The sequence below is a fragment of the Gymnogyps californianus genome, chromosome 1 (assembly GCF_018139145.2).
Source record: "Gymnogyps californianus isolate 813 chromosome 1, ASM1813914v2, whole genome shotgun sequence".
NCBI lineage: Eukaryota > Metazoa > Chordata > Aves > Accipitriformes > Cathartidae > Gymnogyps > Gymnogyps californianus.
This window is the reverse complement of record NC_059471.1, coordinates 130,249,360-130,263,114: the sequence shown is the minus strand read 5'-3', so window position 1 is coordinate 130,263,114 and position 13,755 is coordinate 130,249,360. Positions and strand designations below refer to the sequence as shown.

The 13,755-nt window shown below is 41.8% G+C and overlaps 1 protein-coding gene across 1 annotated transcript in view; it reads right to left on the bottom strand.

The window, feature by feature from the left end:
- The window catches only part of GTF2E1 (general transcription factor IIE subunit 1), a 55,607-nt gene extending 42,113 nt beyond the window's left edge, over positions 1-13,494 (bottom strand). Inside the window, exons 1-2 of the mRNA XM_050915036.1 lie at positions 13,431-13,494; positions 4,163-4,640 (exon numbers count right to left, since the gene is read on the bottom strand). Coding sequence (XP_050770993.1) covers positions 4,163-4,610 — 448 coding nt within the window. The 5' untranslated portion in view covers positions 4,611-4,640; positions 13,431-13,494. The remainder of the gene's footprint in view (positions 1-4,162; positions 4,641-13,430) is intronic.
- Between the last annotated feature and the right edge of the window lie 261 nt (positions 13,495-13,755).

Here is a 13,755-nt window from a genome sequence, read left to right as displayed (position 1 = left end):
ACCTGGGTGAGGCTTCATCACAACGGCAGCTGCATGCAATTGCTCAGATGCAGAACAAAGAGTGATGAAATATCAGAGCACAGGTAGACAGCAGACAATGGCACAAGTGAAAGGCAATGATCTGTATTTCAAGTGCTGATATTAGGATCTTCTAGGAAAACTAAAATCCTTTGTCAGTCATCCCATCTGAAACACAAGGCTAGAAGTAACACTTTTCATTCATACAGCATTACTGTTTTTCTTTCAGTAGATCTCAAAACACTCACAGAAGTGAATACGAACTATCCACTCAGTGTAACAACCCAGCCTGCACCAATTCCTGTGAAAGGCACTGCCAGGTCAATAGGCAAACTGCAAATCTGCGACCTCTTGAATCAGAAAGTTCTTCTTAGCTTTGCTACAAGTCTCCACAGCAAACTTTTGCAAAATAAAAGCATGCTGTGTCCAAGCTGCTCGCCTCTAAAAGCAGAAGTTACTGATACTGCTTCTCTGGAGGCAACAGTAAAAACTGCCACTGAGGATAAAGTGTGATATCTGGAGATCTGTTCAAGCTCTTCATTTAGAGCAGATGGGACTAAAACTCATGACCTGGGCATGCCGTGCTTAGAGCTGGCAGGCACTCACTCGTCATACAACTAAGTGACTCCTCCAACACAACATGTGTTTCTTTTCTTTTCAAAAGATCCCTTTGTGAGTTGAAGCAGCAGCAAAACTCTCGTTCTTTTGTCACCTTGACTTTCACCATCTGACAGTTTCTTTAACACTGCACGATTCCTGTTCTTGTACTTCCTACAAGTACCAGACAATATTTGTTCAACCTTTGACAGTAAGTAAGTTTTTGGAGCTTTTTTGGATTGAGATGTTTAATGGCAGAAAAAGGGATGGAGAAAAATCATATAATACTTTTAAAAACAGAGAGATCACACTCTCAAAGTAACATTTATACCATTTTAAAACTACATTTAAAATTTCCTTAGTGACAAACTTGCTGCTGTGTTCAAAAATATTTTTCCAAATAAATTTGATGAACAGCAACCAAAGCACATCTATACCTATGTGCCCTGAAAACGTATCCTTGTTACTATCAATTATTTTCTTTCAGCAGACACATTTCCACCTTCCAAAAACATCAATAATCACATCTTCTGATGAAAAAATAAACACCTCAATTTATTTCAAAATTATTCACAAATGGAGTAAAGCACAGAGCTGAAAAAGCCTGCATTTGACAGCTGCTAACCTATAAGAAACAGACTTCTGCTGAAGTCGAGACACAGACACAGATGCTGCGGTAAAAATTAAAGAGCACTACAGATCCAACTTATGGACAGGCTCTTCACAAGCACTCTTAATTCATAAATTTTGATAGCACAACTACAGGCATGGAGAGATTCTGGAAACCTCCACTGATATCACCATCACTGATAACGATGGGCAAAAGCAATAACCTCCTCTTCTAACCCTACTTTCACTCTACAACAATTGCTCAGAGTTTGCATTTGAGTTTTAACTAGGGAAGAAGAAAGTGAAGCAGAAGTAAACATAGGACATCTAAACCACCCCCAGCTCTGAGTGACAAGGACAAGAAGCCAAGAAGCAGATAGTGCAACAGGATGTCTTTTAACAACAGATCGCAGCTTGGTCTAGACTAGTGCAGAGGATGCCTTCCATGCTCTGCTGGCTCCATGGACTAACAAACTTTGGCCCTACAGGCCTTTTAATTCAGAAAATGTTATCAACATGGCTGCAGTTCAGCAGCAGCTCAGGTCAACAGTGAGTGAAATTCATGTGGCTTTCAGCTACCCTTCAGCATGTCGTACTGCCATGATTTTTAATGAGTGGGAGAGGTTTATGTATAGCGCTGATAAGGCCTAAAGACACGCTTGGAAAAGGATGGGTATTCACCGTCTAATCAACCTTGTTCCTCTACATGCCTTGTCCTCATGAGCTCCCTCTGTGAGAGACCCAAAGGCGTCTCAGTTCTTTTCTAATACAGAATTCCAAAGGAGCAGGACACATATGCAGACAACACAATCCACTGCAATATAAAGCAGCCATTCTCACTAAAAAATAAGCAAGATTGCCCACTTATTTACCTGAAATGGAAACAAGCAGCTATCTCATGGTTTAGAGACAGTATGAGCCCTTCTTAAACAGTAACTGGAGAGCCCTATCCAAACTGGTATTTCATGTAAAAGCTCTTGAGAAACAACAGTATCATCATGCACTATCTAGATGAAGCTATCATTGAATTAAAAGTTACATAACGAGAAATAATATACATAAATTCTAGACAGGTATTTTCTTATTGAAAGTAAGTGAAGGTAAACTGGCTATCTTGTTACTTGCATTAATACTGACAGACACCAACTGCTGGGAATTGCTGGGAAAACAGCACTCAACCTTTCTTCCATCAGCAAAACTGCAAAACACTCCCTGTGCCAGTGAATGATTTTGCATTGTGAAGGCAGCCAGTGCCTGTACTGCAGGCAAACCCTCGGTTGACCTCATCAGTTCCTGGAGCACAGGCCTTGCTGTCAAAGCCGAATCCCAGCGTTATTGTCTTCTGCATCTCCTCAACAGCCAGTTCTTTGCTCTGGGAACTCACCGCCCACATAGGCTGGGAGGATTCACCTGCAAAGTGTTACAGGTCCCCTTGGGACGAGTGTCTCACACTCCCAACTATGTTTGTTCTCTGCACAGGTTCTCTACTTTCTCCTTACTGAAGCAAACTGCAAAAGCACTATTCCCCTTCAGCCCAACACCCATGACTGTAGCTGCCACAGATGACCATTACCATAGAGAGCATGTGTAGTTTCTATACTCAGTGGTGAGCACAGAAAAATCTGTGCTGGCACTGCTGCTTTCGGTGCTCCATGCAGGCGCAACTTCTGCTTGGGGAGCTGCGCTGAATTAGAGCAATGATCGTTATTTGACTTAGTGGATTCTGCTTCTCTAGTACTAAATATCATTTTCATGGTTGTTCAAATAAAAGGAGTTTCACAGCTCTTGATCTTTGGAGGGAAGAAAGAGGGAAAATGATAGGCTAAACATTTGTTGGGTGTTTGCCCTTCTCCAAAGCAGATTAGACACCTGATATAATCCTAGATTAAAAGCTTCAAGACCACTAAACAATGAATTTTTACAGTTTCTCACTATAATAACTGACACAAAGCACCACATTCCAATGCTTCTGAGAGCTCTCTTGACTTCTGCTCTTTTTATTTTTCTGGAAAAAGCAAGATCAGGACAAAGAATTCAGAGGGAAAAACTAAAAAGTAAAGAAACTAATTCAGAAGGTGGAAGTCTAACACCCAACCCCTGCTCCCTGCCTTCCCCCCAAAATAATCCTAGGTTAGACTAGCAAAATAAGATCTCATCAGGTGCAGGTGTTCTTCCTTTTCTTCCCTGGCACAGAAGCATAGAAGACACAAAGTATATGGACTGCCCCTGTAGACAATGACACCCAGAAAAGATTCTTATTTCATATGCATGAGATACGCACCTCCACTGAGACACACACTTGAAAAAGAATCTTGTTTATTCCCAACCACAGAAAGTCTGTAATTTTCAGGAGACTGCTTTACATTGGGGAAGCAAGGTTGTGCAGTAAAATGAACTGGGTAGAAGAAAATTAAACAGCAACAACTCACTCCTTGCATGACCATCTCTAAATCAAAACTTTTGCATACCAAAGTCAACTATATGTATGCCCTCTCTGCAAACTACTAGTAAGTCATACAATTTACAGGCAAGACCAGGTTATACTGAAAAGCTGCCAGCTTCCAACAAGGACAGACTGCCTTATTCACCCTTGAATTTGATTGTGATAAGACCTCAATTTCTCTACTGCTTTTCACTCAAGCATTTGTACAAGCATTTTACCAACATTGCTATTTGATTGTACAGACTATATAAGAACTATTGCATCCATTACCAAAACAACTCCCAGTGGGGCAGCAAAATGACTGTTTAGGTCACAGCAACAATTTACAGTACTTTTGTATTTTACTCAAATATTTACCACCTGCAGAAACAGAGTGCCCCCTATCTATAGCCAGGCTCAAAAGAATTAGCCTAAGAGTCTGTTTCCTTAAAGTCCAGCACTTACATGACGAAGGAGAGAGCAAGAGCAAGAGCATTCCGTTACCTGTACTCTTACCTGTCCTGGGGTCAAACAGCTGGTTGGCCTCCAAGTCCGTGAAAGTGCTGAAGCAAATGGGGCATTTAAAAGAGGCGCGATTGGTGGAGTCTCTTTCATCCGTCTCAATCCTCCTCCTCATGTGGTCCAGCTTGTACTTCACCACATTAACCAGAAGGCGGTAGTTGATGAAGTAGTAGTTATGACGGGTGGTTTTGCCATCTGGAGCTGTCTCTACCCTCATCCTGCATTTGATGAACTTGTCACCCTTGAGGGTGTTGAGGACAGCCCGCAACTGCTTCCTATCAAACTTAAGGAGCTCTAACATGTCCTCTTCCTTCACACAGGGGTTCCTGATGAGAATGTCCAGAGCCAAAGCATGTTCAATGCCATAAAAGCCACGCACCACATATTTGGCAAGGCGTTTGAGAGCTGCTGGGACCTCAGTGAGGACGTCTGGGTCAGTCATAGCAGGTTCAGATCTCAAGCTTCATGTATACTGCAATGAAAAAAAAGCAGATGGATTCTTAGCTGTCTTCTAACTTCAGAATTTTTGATTTATCTCACTTAGAGCTAAGAAAAGGATGGGGTGTTTTCCATTTCTCTTTCCCAAGCCCTCTACTGTCTCCTTAAGGTGTTAATAATGCCAATGCTACGGAAGTAGAATTAGGAAATGGTACCTCTCATTCATAACAAAATGATGGAAAACTTAAAAAAAGCACTTAAGAAATTGGTACCATAACATACGGCAGATTTCATTTCTACTCAGTCACAGCCAAGAGAGCCGGAATAAGAAAGCTGTCTTGAAGCTGAGCTCCAGTAGACAGCTTCATGATCAGCTGAGACTTGTAGCTTGGGAGAAGCAGAAAAAGGCTACAGCAAGAAAGGTCCTAAGACAGCCCAAGAGAGTGGAGGAGCCTTATGGCCCCAGCTGATGTCACTTGATCACATTATAAGTAGCCCTGCCTGCTTCTACTCCTCAGACATCACTGGGCAGAGACATTATATGAGGACAGCTTGCTAGTACAGACTGGTATGCACTCAAGCAAAAGCTCCCAGCTGCACAATGAGAACAGATAGGCTTTTTCCTTACTTTCTGATAAATAGACCCTAGTTAACCATGTGCAGCATGAAAACTGTTATCACTACCAACTCCTACATCACAGACTACTTCAGCCTTGATCTTAGATGAGCAAATAGGTCCTTCCAAAGGACCGATCCTTCATTTAGGCCTTAGAAGCCCATGGATAATATAGCACGATAAATGAAGTAAAAATCAAGACTTCGTGAACATGAAGAGATGATGTGTTTAAAAAGAAATAAGTATTCCCTGAAGTCTTTTGAGTTACTTATCACGACTTACTGTGCTGTCTGTGACAAGACAATAATTTCTTAAGAAATACTGTATTTTCACTTCATTTTTCTTCACCTTAACGTCAAATGGTATGGATGGTCATGACAATTACATGCTTCTGTGACATACATGGGATCATATATAGGATCGTACCATGTAAGGAATTCCTCATATTGTCACCCCTGCCGCAGACATAGTCAAAAATCAAACCTCAGCAGAAAACTAACAGCAGTGACCCTTCTGAAGCAGCCAGTTTTGTCCAGTGGAGAGAAAAAGGGAAGCAACCCCATAAGGCACTGAGTAAAGGTTTACTATCATTTCACAGGGTGGTTTTGCGCATTTTCCCTCCACTCCTTCAAGTCCATACATCTGTATGTGATAACAAAATTCCCCTCCACTCCTAATGCACTTGCATTTCTATGTATGAAAGGTTCAAGATAAGCATGAAGTATTATAGGTGTAGCTTTTGAAATACTCATTCAGGGGGTTGTACTTCCAGTTAACTTCAAATAAAACTTTGAATAGTCTTTTTCAATATAAGACTTCTATGCTGGTTTAGGATATGAATAACCATTTCTTAAGCAAAAGGTTCCTTCAACTGAAGAAAAACCCCACACCTTAACTTCTGTTTGTTCATCATTGCGAAACAATTTTTATCTGTGAACTAATATCATAAATAGTAAAACTCTGCCAATCTCAATTTTCACTTCCATTAGATGTTTCACACACTGTATACATACCTCCCCAGCATTCAAGTATCAAATAAAGGAAAGAGGAGAGTGACAGCAGAAGAAAGGATCTGGATGGGTATCCTATTTTCTTCATTGCTATCATAAAACCTATAATATCCTTTTTGACAAACACTATTACAGAACTTTTCTATACTCCCCACACTAAGACACCCCCCTGAAATCACCAAACTCTACATGTAACTAAGCAGCTGATGACTCACTTCCATCAGCTAAGACTACTCAAAAATCTGTGACCATTTATCGCAGTAGCCTGCTTGGATTATTTTTTTTTCTTGTATGAGAAACACTGCCCTCCCAAAAAACTTCAAGCAACATTACCCATTGAAGCTTTACTTCTCTCCAACCCCACCCTCTTCTGCAACCGAGCAGCTATGTTCCTCTCAAGGGTTACGGCCAGTGCAACTGCAAAGCAATTAGGCTGTGGATTCTGGAGCTTAACAGTAAGTAAATTAAGATTGTCCTGTCCTTTCTGCCTTTTGGGTATGAAAAAAACCCACTTTCATTCTTTTCTTTTAAAATGCTTCCCTGCCTGAGCTTTCTTTTTCTCTAACTTAGGGTCAAATGGTATTCACAGTGCTCAAATTGAAATGAACTGAACAACATCTGTTGACTGCTGGTGTGCACGCTCAGAATAGCTTACAGAAAACAATGCCTGGATGTCCAGCTCCAGCTTCCCTTCAAGGAAATTAAATTAAAATATGTTTATCATGGCATGAATTAACCGTGAAACAAGTACTTCTAGAGTCAGTTAGCTTTCTTTTGCATGCCAGATACATAATGATTTATTCTCACACAAAGGACAGTTTTATAGAGCTTTGCGTTAAAGGCAAAAGCGTTAGCAATAAAGGATGTCCCATCATGAGTTAGCCATACAGTATTTTTGAATCTCTAAGTCAGACTCAATCTGAATACCGTCACAGGACATTGTCCCTGATAATCAGTTTCGTTCTGTTGGTATTTTTACAGTCTTTCAGTCACTTAAAGATCAATCTTGCTTTTGACTGAATCTGTCAGCAACATACTGGTACTATAAAACAATGTTAATGCAGAAGCTGGTCAGAAGCCTTTATTTATTCAAATTGATTAACTCTTATTCAGAGTTTAAGCACAGTATAGCATTAATGTAAAGACCAATTTTAAATAAAACCTGGCACCCCAGGAGAGATTTAAAAAGTCAAATTTTTAAAGTCAAAAGGTTTTTAAGTGCTGATCTCAAAAACAAACAAACAAAATGTCTCTCCTCACCAATTCACTGTCCCCTAAAAATTCCTTGCAGAAAAACTTGGCAACGCAACTTGCAGTGGGCACAGTGACCTTCACAATATCAGTTCTAACAAAAAAAGAGGAAAAGTGTTTTTAAATAAGCACATCTCACTCTGGATACCTCATCTGAGAGCTGATGGAAAGCATTTGCTCTGCAAGAATCTCATTGAGAAGACAGCTGCAGATTTCCACAGCCGCTTTCAAAACAGATTTAAGGTACAATTTCCTGAATAATGCACTCAAACAGCTTAAACTGAGACCTACAAGGGACCAATAAATAAAACCACCTCTAAGAGTATATACTTTTCCCTTGGTTTTCAGCAATAGTTACAGATTTAGTAATATTTCTTAGTGTCAATCACTAGAAAATTTTTTCGTCTAGTGGGACCAGGAGTTTTTACACAATTATTTCTTCTCCTCTACTGGGGATTTTTACTAACGTCCAAATCTTCTATATCCTCAGGTAATGGTGGGCATCTTGAGTGTAACACTGGTTTTCTTCCAGATGTGGATATATGGAAATACAAGCATTCTGAAAACACCACAAACCATTCTTTCCCATTAATCTCCACTTCAAAAAGTTGATTAACAAGGATTAAATTCTAAATCCTGCAGAAGACAGCCTTTGGGCGAGACAGCCAATTGCCTAGTGTCAGATTAAAAAGGAAAAAAAAAAAAAAAAGGCAAGCCACCAAAGAATACCCTCATCAAGCTTTGCTACATGAAGGTCAACAATGCTGAACACAACTAACTTAGCTCTGAAAACGAGCATGGGCACATGTTCAGCAAACACCGGTTTTTATACTACGTTGAGGTCCAATGCCAACAAGGGCTCAAACAAGATCTGTATAGTCGGATGAAGGGCATATTTTGCAACATCATTCTTGATAATCACGTTCTCATGTAAGTTAGGTAATACAGAACAAAGGCATGAGAGAGAGCACATACCACTGCCAGAACTGGCCAGCCCAGGGTCTAACAAATTGTTTCTCTAGGAGAAGCCGACATCTGGCCACCCTGCCACGAAGAATCCCAGGCTACACCATATGAGCTCCAAATCCTTACTCAAGACAGACAGTGAACCAGCTCACAAATGGCAATCCAGTGCCACAAGAATATCAGTTTAAAATTCAAAAGCATGGGACTTTACCATTGCATCCTTGAGCAGTGATTTCACCTTCCATTGAAGCAGTAAGTGAAACCTGAATTAATTACGTGTGCAAAGAAATACGATAACATCTCCTAACAAGGTTTTAATGGACGTGCATCTGTTTCATAATAATGTCTGTACTGACCTTAATAATGTATGAACATCAAGGGACATTGTCAGGGAAAAAACAAAAGAAAAACAATGGCCAAGATAAACCACTATGCAGTAAGCACCTAGAGCACCAATAATAAAGCACACTGGACAGGATGATATTCAGAAACACCCAAATGAAAAATTTCAAAATCTAAACATAGGCTTTATAAGAGAGACAGCTGTTGGGGAATTGTTCTGCGTAATTACATGAACACAGTTCAGTATTATGGGTATAGCAGGAATATTTAGGGTTGCTGTCCTATGTTCTCACAATAGGACAGCAACTCTAAATAGACAGTTGTGGGTTTTTTTAAATTTCTCTAAACATAAGAATAAATATTGATGTGGCTATAAAAGACAACACTGGGAAGAAAGACCTAAAGTTACAGTATACAACCAGTTTTGTTGGGTTAAGAAAAATCAGGGTACAGTCTGCAAAATGGAGATCATACCTCAGGTTGAGTGAAATGCGTGAGGCATAGGTCTTGAGCATAACTAGAGACGTTAGAAAGGAAATGGAGAGCAGAGCAAGTGACTGCAAAAAAACATTTAGTATGATGGGACCAAAGACCATATAGAAGCCAGAAATTCAACTGAGCAAACATCTCCACTGGTCAGGACTTTCCTGATGCAACATCAAAGTAACTGAACTCTTCTTCTCTATGTACAAACATTTCAAGAATTTTTTTGTGAACTCTAACAGGAATTGTGCTAAGGATGTTGGATCTGTTGTTCTTCCTGCTTTTCCTGACTAAAGCTGAGATAAAAGATAACAAGTGCTAAAAAGGTCATACCTAGAAGCCACAACGTAGATGAAACTAGAACTACAAGTTATGAAAACTAAGTCAGCCAGTAAATAAACCTGAATTTTTATCCAATACTGCAAATGAACATCACCTTGTTTTAACTTGTAACTTTGAGGCTTATATTGATTCTACTAGTAACTTTACCTCAAAAAAATTCATTAAGTCTCATTGTTCATATATTTGACAAGGTAAACATTTTTAAAAGCGGGATATTAAAAAAGGAAGCGGGGAACTCTTCAGACTCATTTGTGCATGCAAACCCTTTATAACACTGTAGATCTCTTTTGTAGGAAAACTTGGAGCTGCAGGGCTGGCTGGGAACCTAGGTCTATCAGACATACTGTTGACACTTGGAAAGGTGCTTCCTATTTTTCCCCACATCTAATTTGAATTGTTAGTGCTCTTTTTCACTAAAATCTTGGAGACCAGGTTTTGCTGATGTGTTTGGAAAACATTTCTGCAGGCTTCTGCCATAAGATTTTTTAAAAAGGCAAAAAGAATTACTTGCTTACACCACTGACAGTTTCTTCAGAAAAAATCAAAATCAGATAAAACAGTCTCTCACCTGTAAATGTGGGAAAGTACAACAGGCTTCTGGGAGCCAGTGTATACTGTATCCCACTCCAGCACTCACTTGCAAACACCAGATCCTAGTTTTGTAGTCTCTCACTCTAATAAAATTTAAAATTCTGTCTTCCAGAAGATGATGAGGTTAAGCTGAGAGGAGCGATTCTGAATCTTCCTGAGTACAGGGAGGGAAGGCACAAATTTCAGAACTACAGTGGGAAAACATGCCATCAAGATTTTAAATGTCTCTACAACGCAACCTCAGCCACTACTCGTCCTTTCCAGAAAATGGAAAATGGCACAGAATCTTCCATTTTCAAGTCTGCTTTTTTTCGCCTTTTTCTGTAGTGAGTGGATGATCTGTGCAGTATATCCCTATTATCCAGAACTGCCTTTATCCCACATCGGTTGCAAACCCAAAGTCTTCTGGCATTTTACCAAAAGCTTACTGAATTCCATTCCCTGGAGACTTCAGGAACACTGCTGCTCAGCCTTCCTCCTGTACTACATCTTGATGAGAAATAGTGTATTTTCATTGCAAGACCTGCCGTGAAGTATTAAAGGAGAAAAGAACAATCTGCTTTCACTCAATCCCTACCTTCTTGTTGGCATTCCATAAACTGAAACCAGGATGCCACAGCTATCAAAGGGTTTTCTTCTCTTAAGATGAAAAGTTGTGCTGTCACTGCACACAGAAAGGCTGAAGGGTCTGGCTGAAAGTAGGACATTTTAACCTAATTTCACAAGTAAAAGTATATGAAACCACACATGATAAGGCCACAAGGCCTAACCATGCAAGGCAGAAATTGAACAATGCAGGCTCGGGATGTAATTCTCAATCACATTCATAATCTAAACCTCATGTAACAATAGCAAGATGTCAGTAAGTTAAAGGACTACCTATGTGCATGTATACAAACTGATGTAATATGCAGAAGTACTTCAAATGCACACTAGCATTAGCAAACTGTTTACAGTTGTAGCTGTAGACAAAAATGGAGCACACTATTTACTGAAGGCCAATCTTGGTGGCTAGAATAGTGAAGGTACAAGTTTCCTGTTACAGCTTAAGTCAAATTATACCCTCCCATAAAGAAGTCTTTCTTTTCCTTCCTAGCCTTCAGCCACAACCCCCGCCCATTCTGCACTAATTTTGCCAGTCGCCTATTCATACAGCAAGGTGAATCAAGCTGATAAAAAGTGAAAAACTAACATGCCAAAAATTTAAGGTATTTTAGAGGGAGGGCAAGGGGGAAAAGTTCAAGAACTGAATCATTTATGCTACCAGACCAGAGCCTATGCAAAGCAGAGAGAAGCATGGCTAAGGACGTAGAAGAGTGAGCTTTCCCCAAGTGGTGGCAAAGATGTTAAATTGACTCAATTGTAATGTGAAGCTGCTAGAACATTTTAATCACAGACATCAGAAACTCTTACAATTTGAACATATACCAACAGAAGCACATCTATTATTTTGGAGACTTCTCAGCATTGGCCGTCATATAATGAAGTGGTAAAGTTTTGGATTTTTTTTTTTAAAGGGAAAAAGTAAGACTGTTTCTCACAACTATCAAGCCTAAGAAGTCATGATTGTACTCAAGTACAGTGGGCTTAACCCCGGCATTCCTTGTTAAGTTTCTGACAGGAAGAAGGCAGTAACTGTTTTTCATATTCTAGATTCAATGAGACCTGGAACACCACACTTCTCATCATGATAGATGATGTGCGTGGTATTGTCTTACTTTCAGGAATTCCAGAGAGAAGACAAAGATTTACGAAAGTATTAGGTTCAGAAAAGTTTCAGTTCATCAGGGTGTAGCAAACAAGTGTATATACTGTGGATGTAAGCAATAAAGAAACAGAGAAACTAAATAACAAGATACTAGGTTAGCTTTAATTCATGAGGTTTCTGGTTCAGAAGAATTCCCTAAAGCATCCTGTGTGAAAGGGAGCTGTAAATACTATCTTAAAGGAAGTGGAAGGTAGGAATGAAACTCCCATCATCCCTTATTGCTGCCAGAAGGGTATTTGCTCCTCTCCCAAGCACATGGCTCTGTCCTCTCCCATGCCAGCTCTGGCACTCACAAGACCTGCCTGTGCACCAATTTACATCACTAAAAGGCAGAAAAATACCTTCTTCCCCCCCGCCCTTTTATTAGGTTTTTCAACAGTTTAATCAGTTGAACCAGCTAGTGGAAAAATCCGATGAGCAACTGAACCAGCAGATGTGAGAGGATGCCAGCGCGGATGACTTTCATGGCTGAAAAATACTAAACCACCTATATTTCACGAAAATGCGCCTTAACTGTGCACTGCTGAGCATCCTTTTCAGAATGCTGATCTTCCTTATTCATTCTGAGTCACTTGTAATGAAACAAGTTTGACAGCTGGACCCATTTAACAGCTTAGTGCATTATGAGACGTGATGTTCATCTGCTTCTCAGGGAACCAGCAAGCTTGTGAAGCCAGAAGAAAACTAATGCACAAAAAGAAAATATCTTGCTGACCTGGAGAACTGAATGGTTTCACTGTATGGGGTCAACCAATGGTCAAACCTGGCAAAAAGGAATGAGCTAGATTTGTTACAATGTCAGTTACTTCTCAGATTCCCATAATGTTGCAGCTTCCTTCAAATTAAAAATTGCACAGAATTCCTAGGCTATAGTAGCAGACCAAGCTTTAAGGCCAAGCGAAGTAGAGAACCCCTTATGCTATCTGCACAGCTTCCTATTCCCTATCTGCTTTTATGTGTTGAGTTTTAAACGTCCGGTTGTGTAGGTTCCTGTAGGACAAGAGATTTGAGGGGCTCAGCAGTATCTCCTAAAAAAACAAACAAGAAAACCCCCACAAACACCACACAAGGAGAGCCAGACGGTGGTTTGGAGCCAAAGGCGAAGCAGGGGCCCAGGGCTGCGGCCCACCCGGACAACGTGCGGGGAGCATGAACCCCCGCGTGCGGTGCCGGCGTGCCCAGCCCGTCAGCGGCACCCAACACAACTGGACGGACGGAGCGCCGGGCCGGGGGCCTCCGCGGGCAGCAGGTACCCGCCGCCCACCGCGGCGGGGCCCCCGGGAGGCGGAGCAGGGGAGGGGGCGCCCGGCCGTTTCCCCTGGCGGCACCGCGTAAGCCCCCGCCCGGGACGGCCGCTAGCTGCGGGACGGCGCGGGATGGCGGGGGGGACCCCGGCGGGGCCCCTCTGGCGCCGCAGGGCGGGCACGGCCGCCGCTCCCCGGGGCCGGCACTGACCTGCCGCCGCTTCCAGCTCTCCCCGCTCCGGGCGGCGCTTCCGGCGGCTCCGCGAGGGCGCGTCAGAGCCGCGCGCGCCTGTAGCGTCAGCAGGGCGCCGGGCGCCTTGCCCGACGGCGTTACGCGTGCCGCGCATGCGCGGCACCGCCCCCTCAGCGCCCGGCACGCGTTCCCCTCGTTGACTGAGCGGTGAGCGACAGGAAAACGAGCCAGTCGTGTCCTCATAGAGCACCTAGTGTTCCCGCCCTCACATGATTTAAACCAATCAAGAGTGAAAGCGAAGCCGGCGGCTTGAGCAGACAGCCAATAGGTTTGAGTGAAGCGG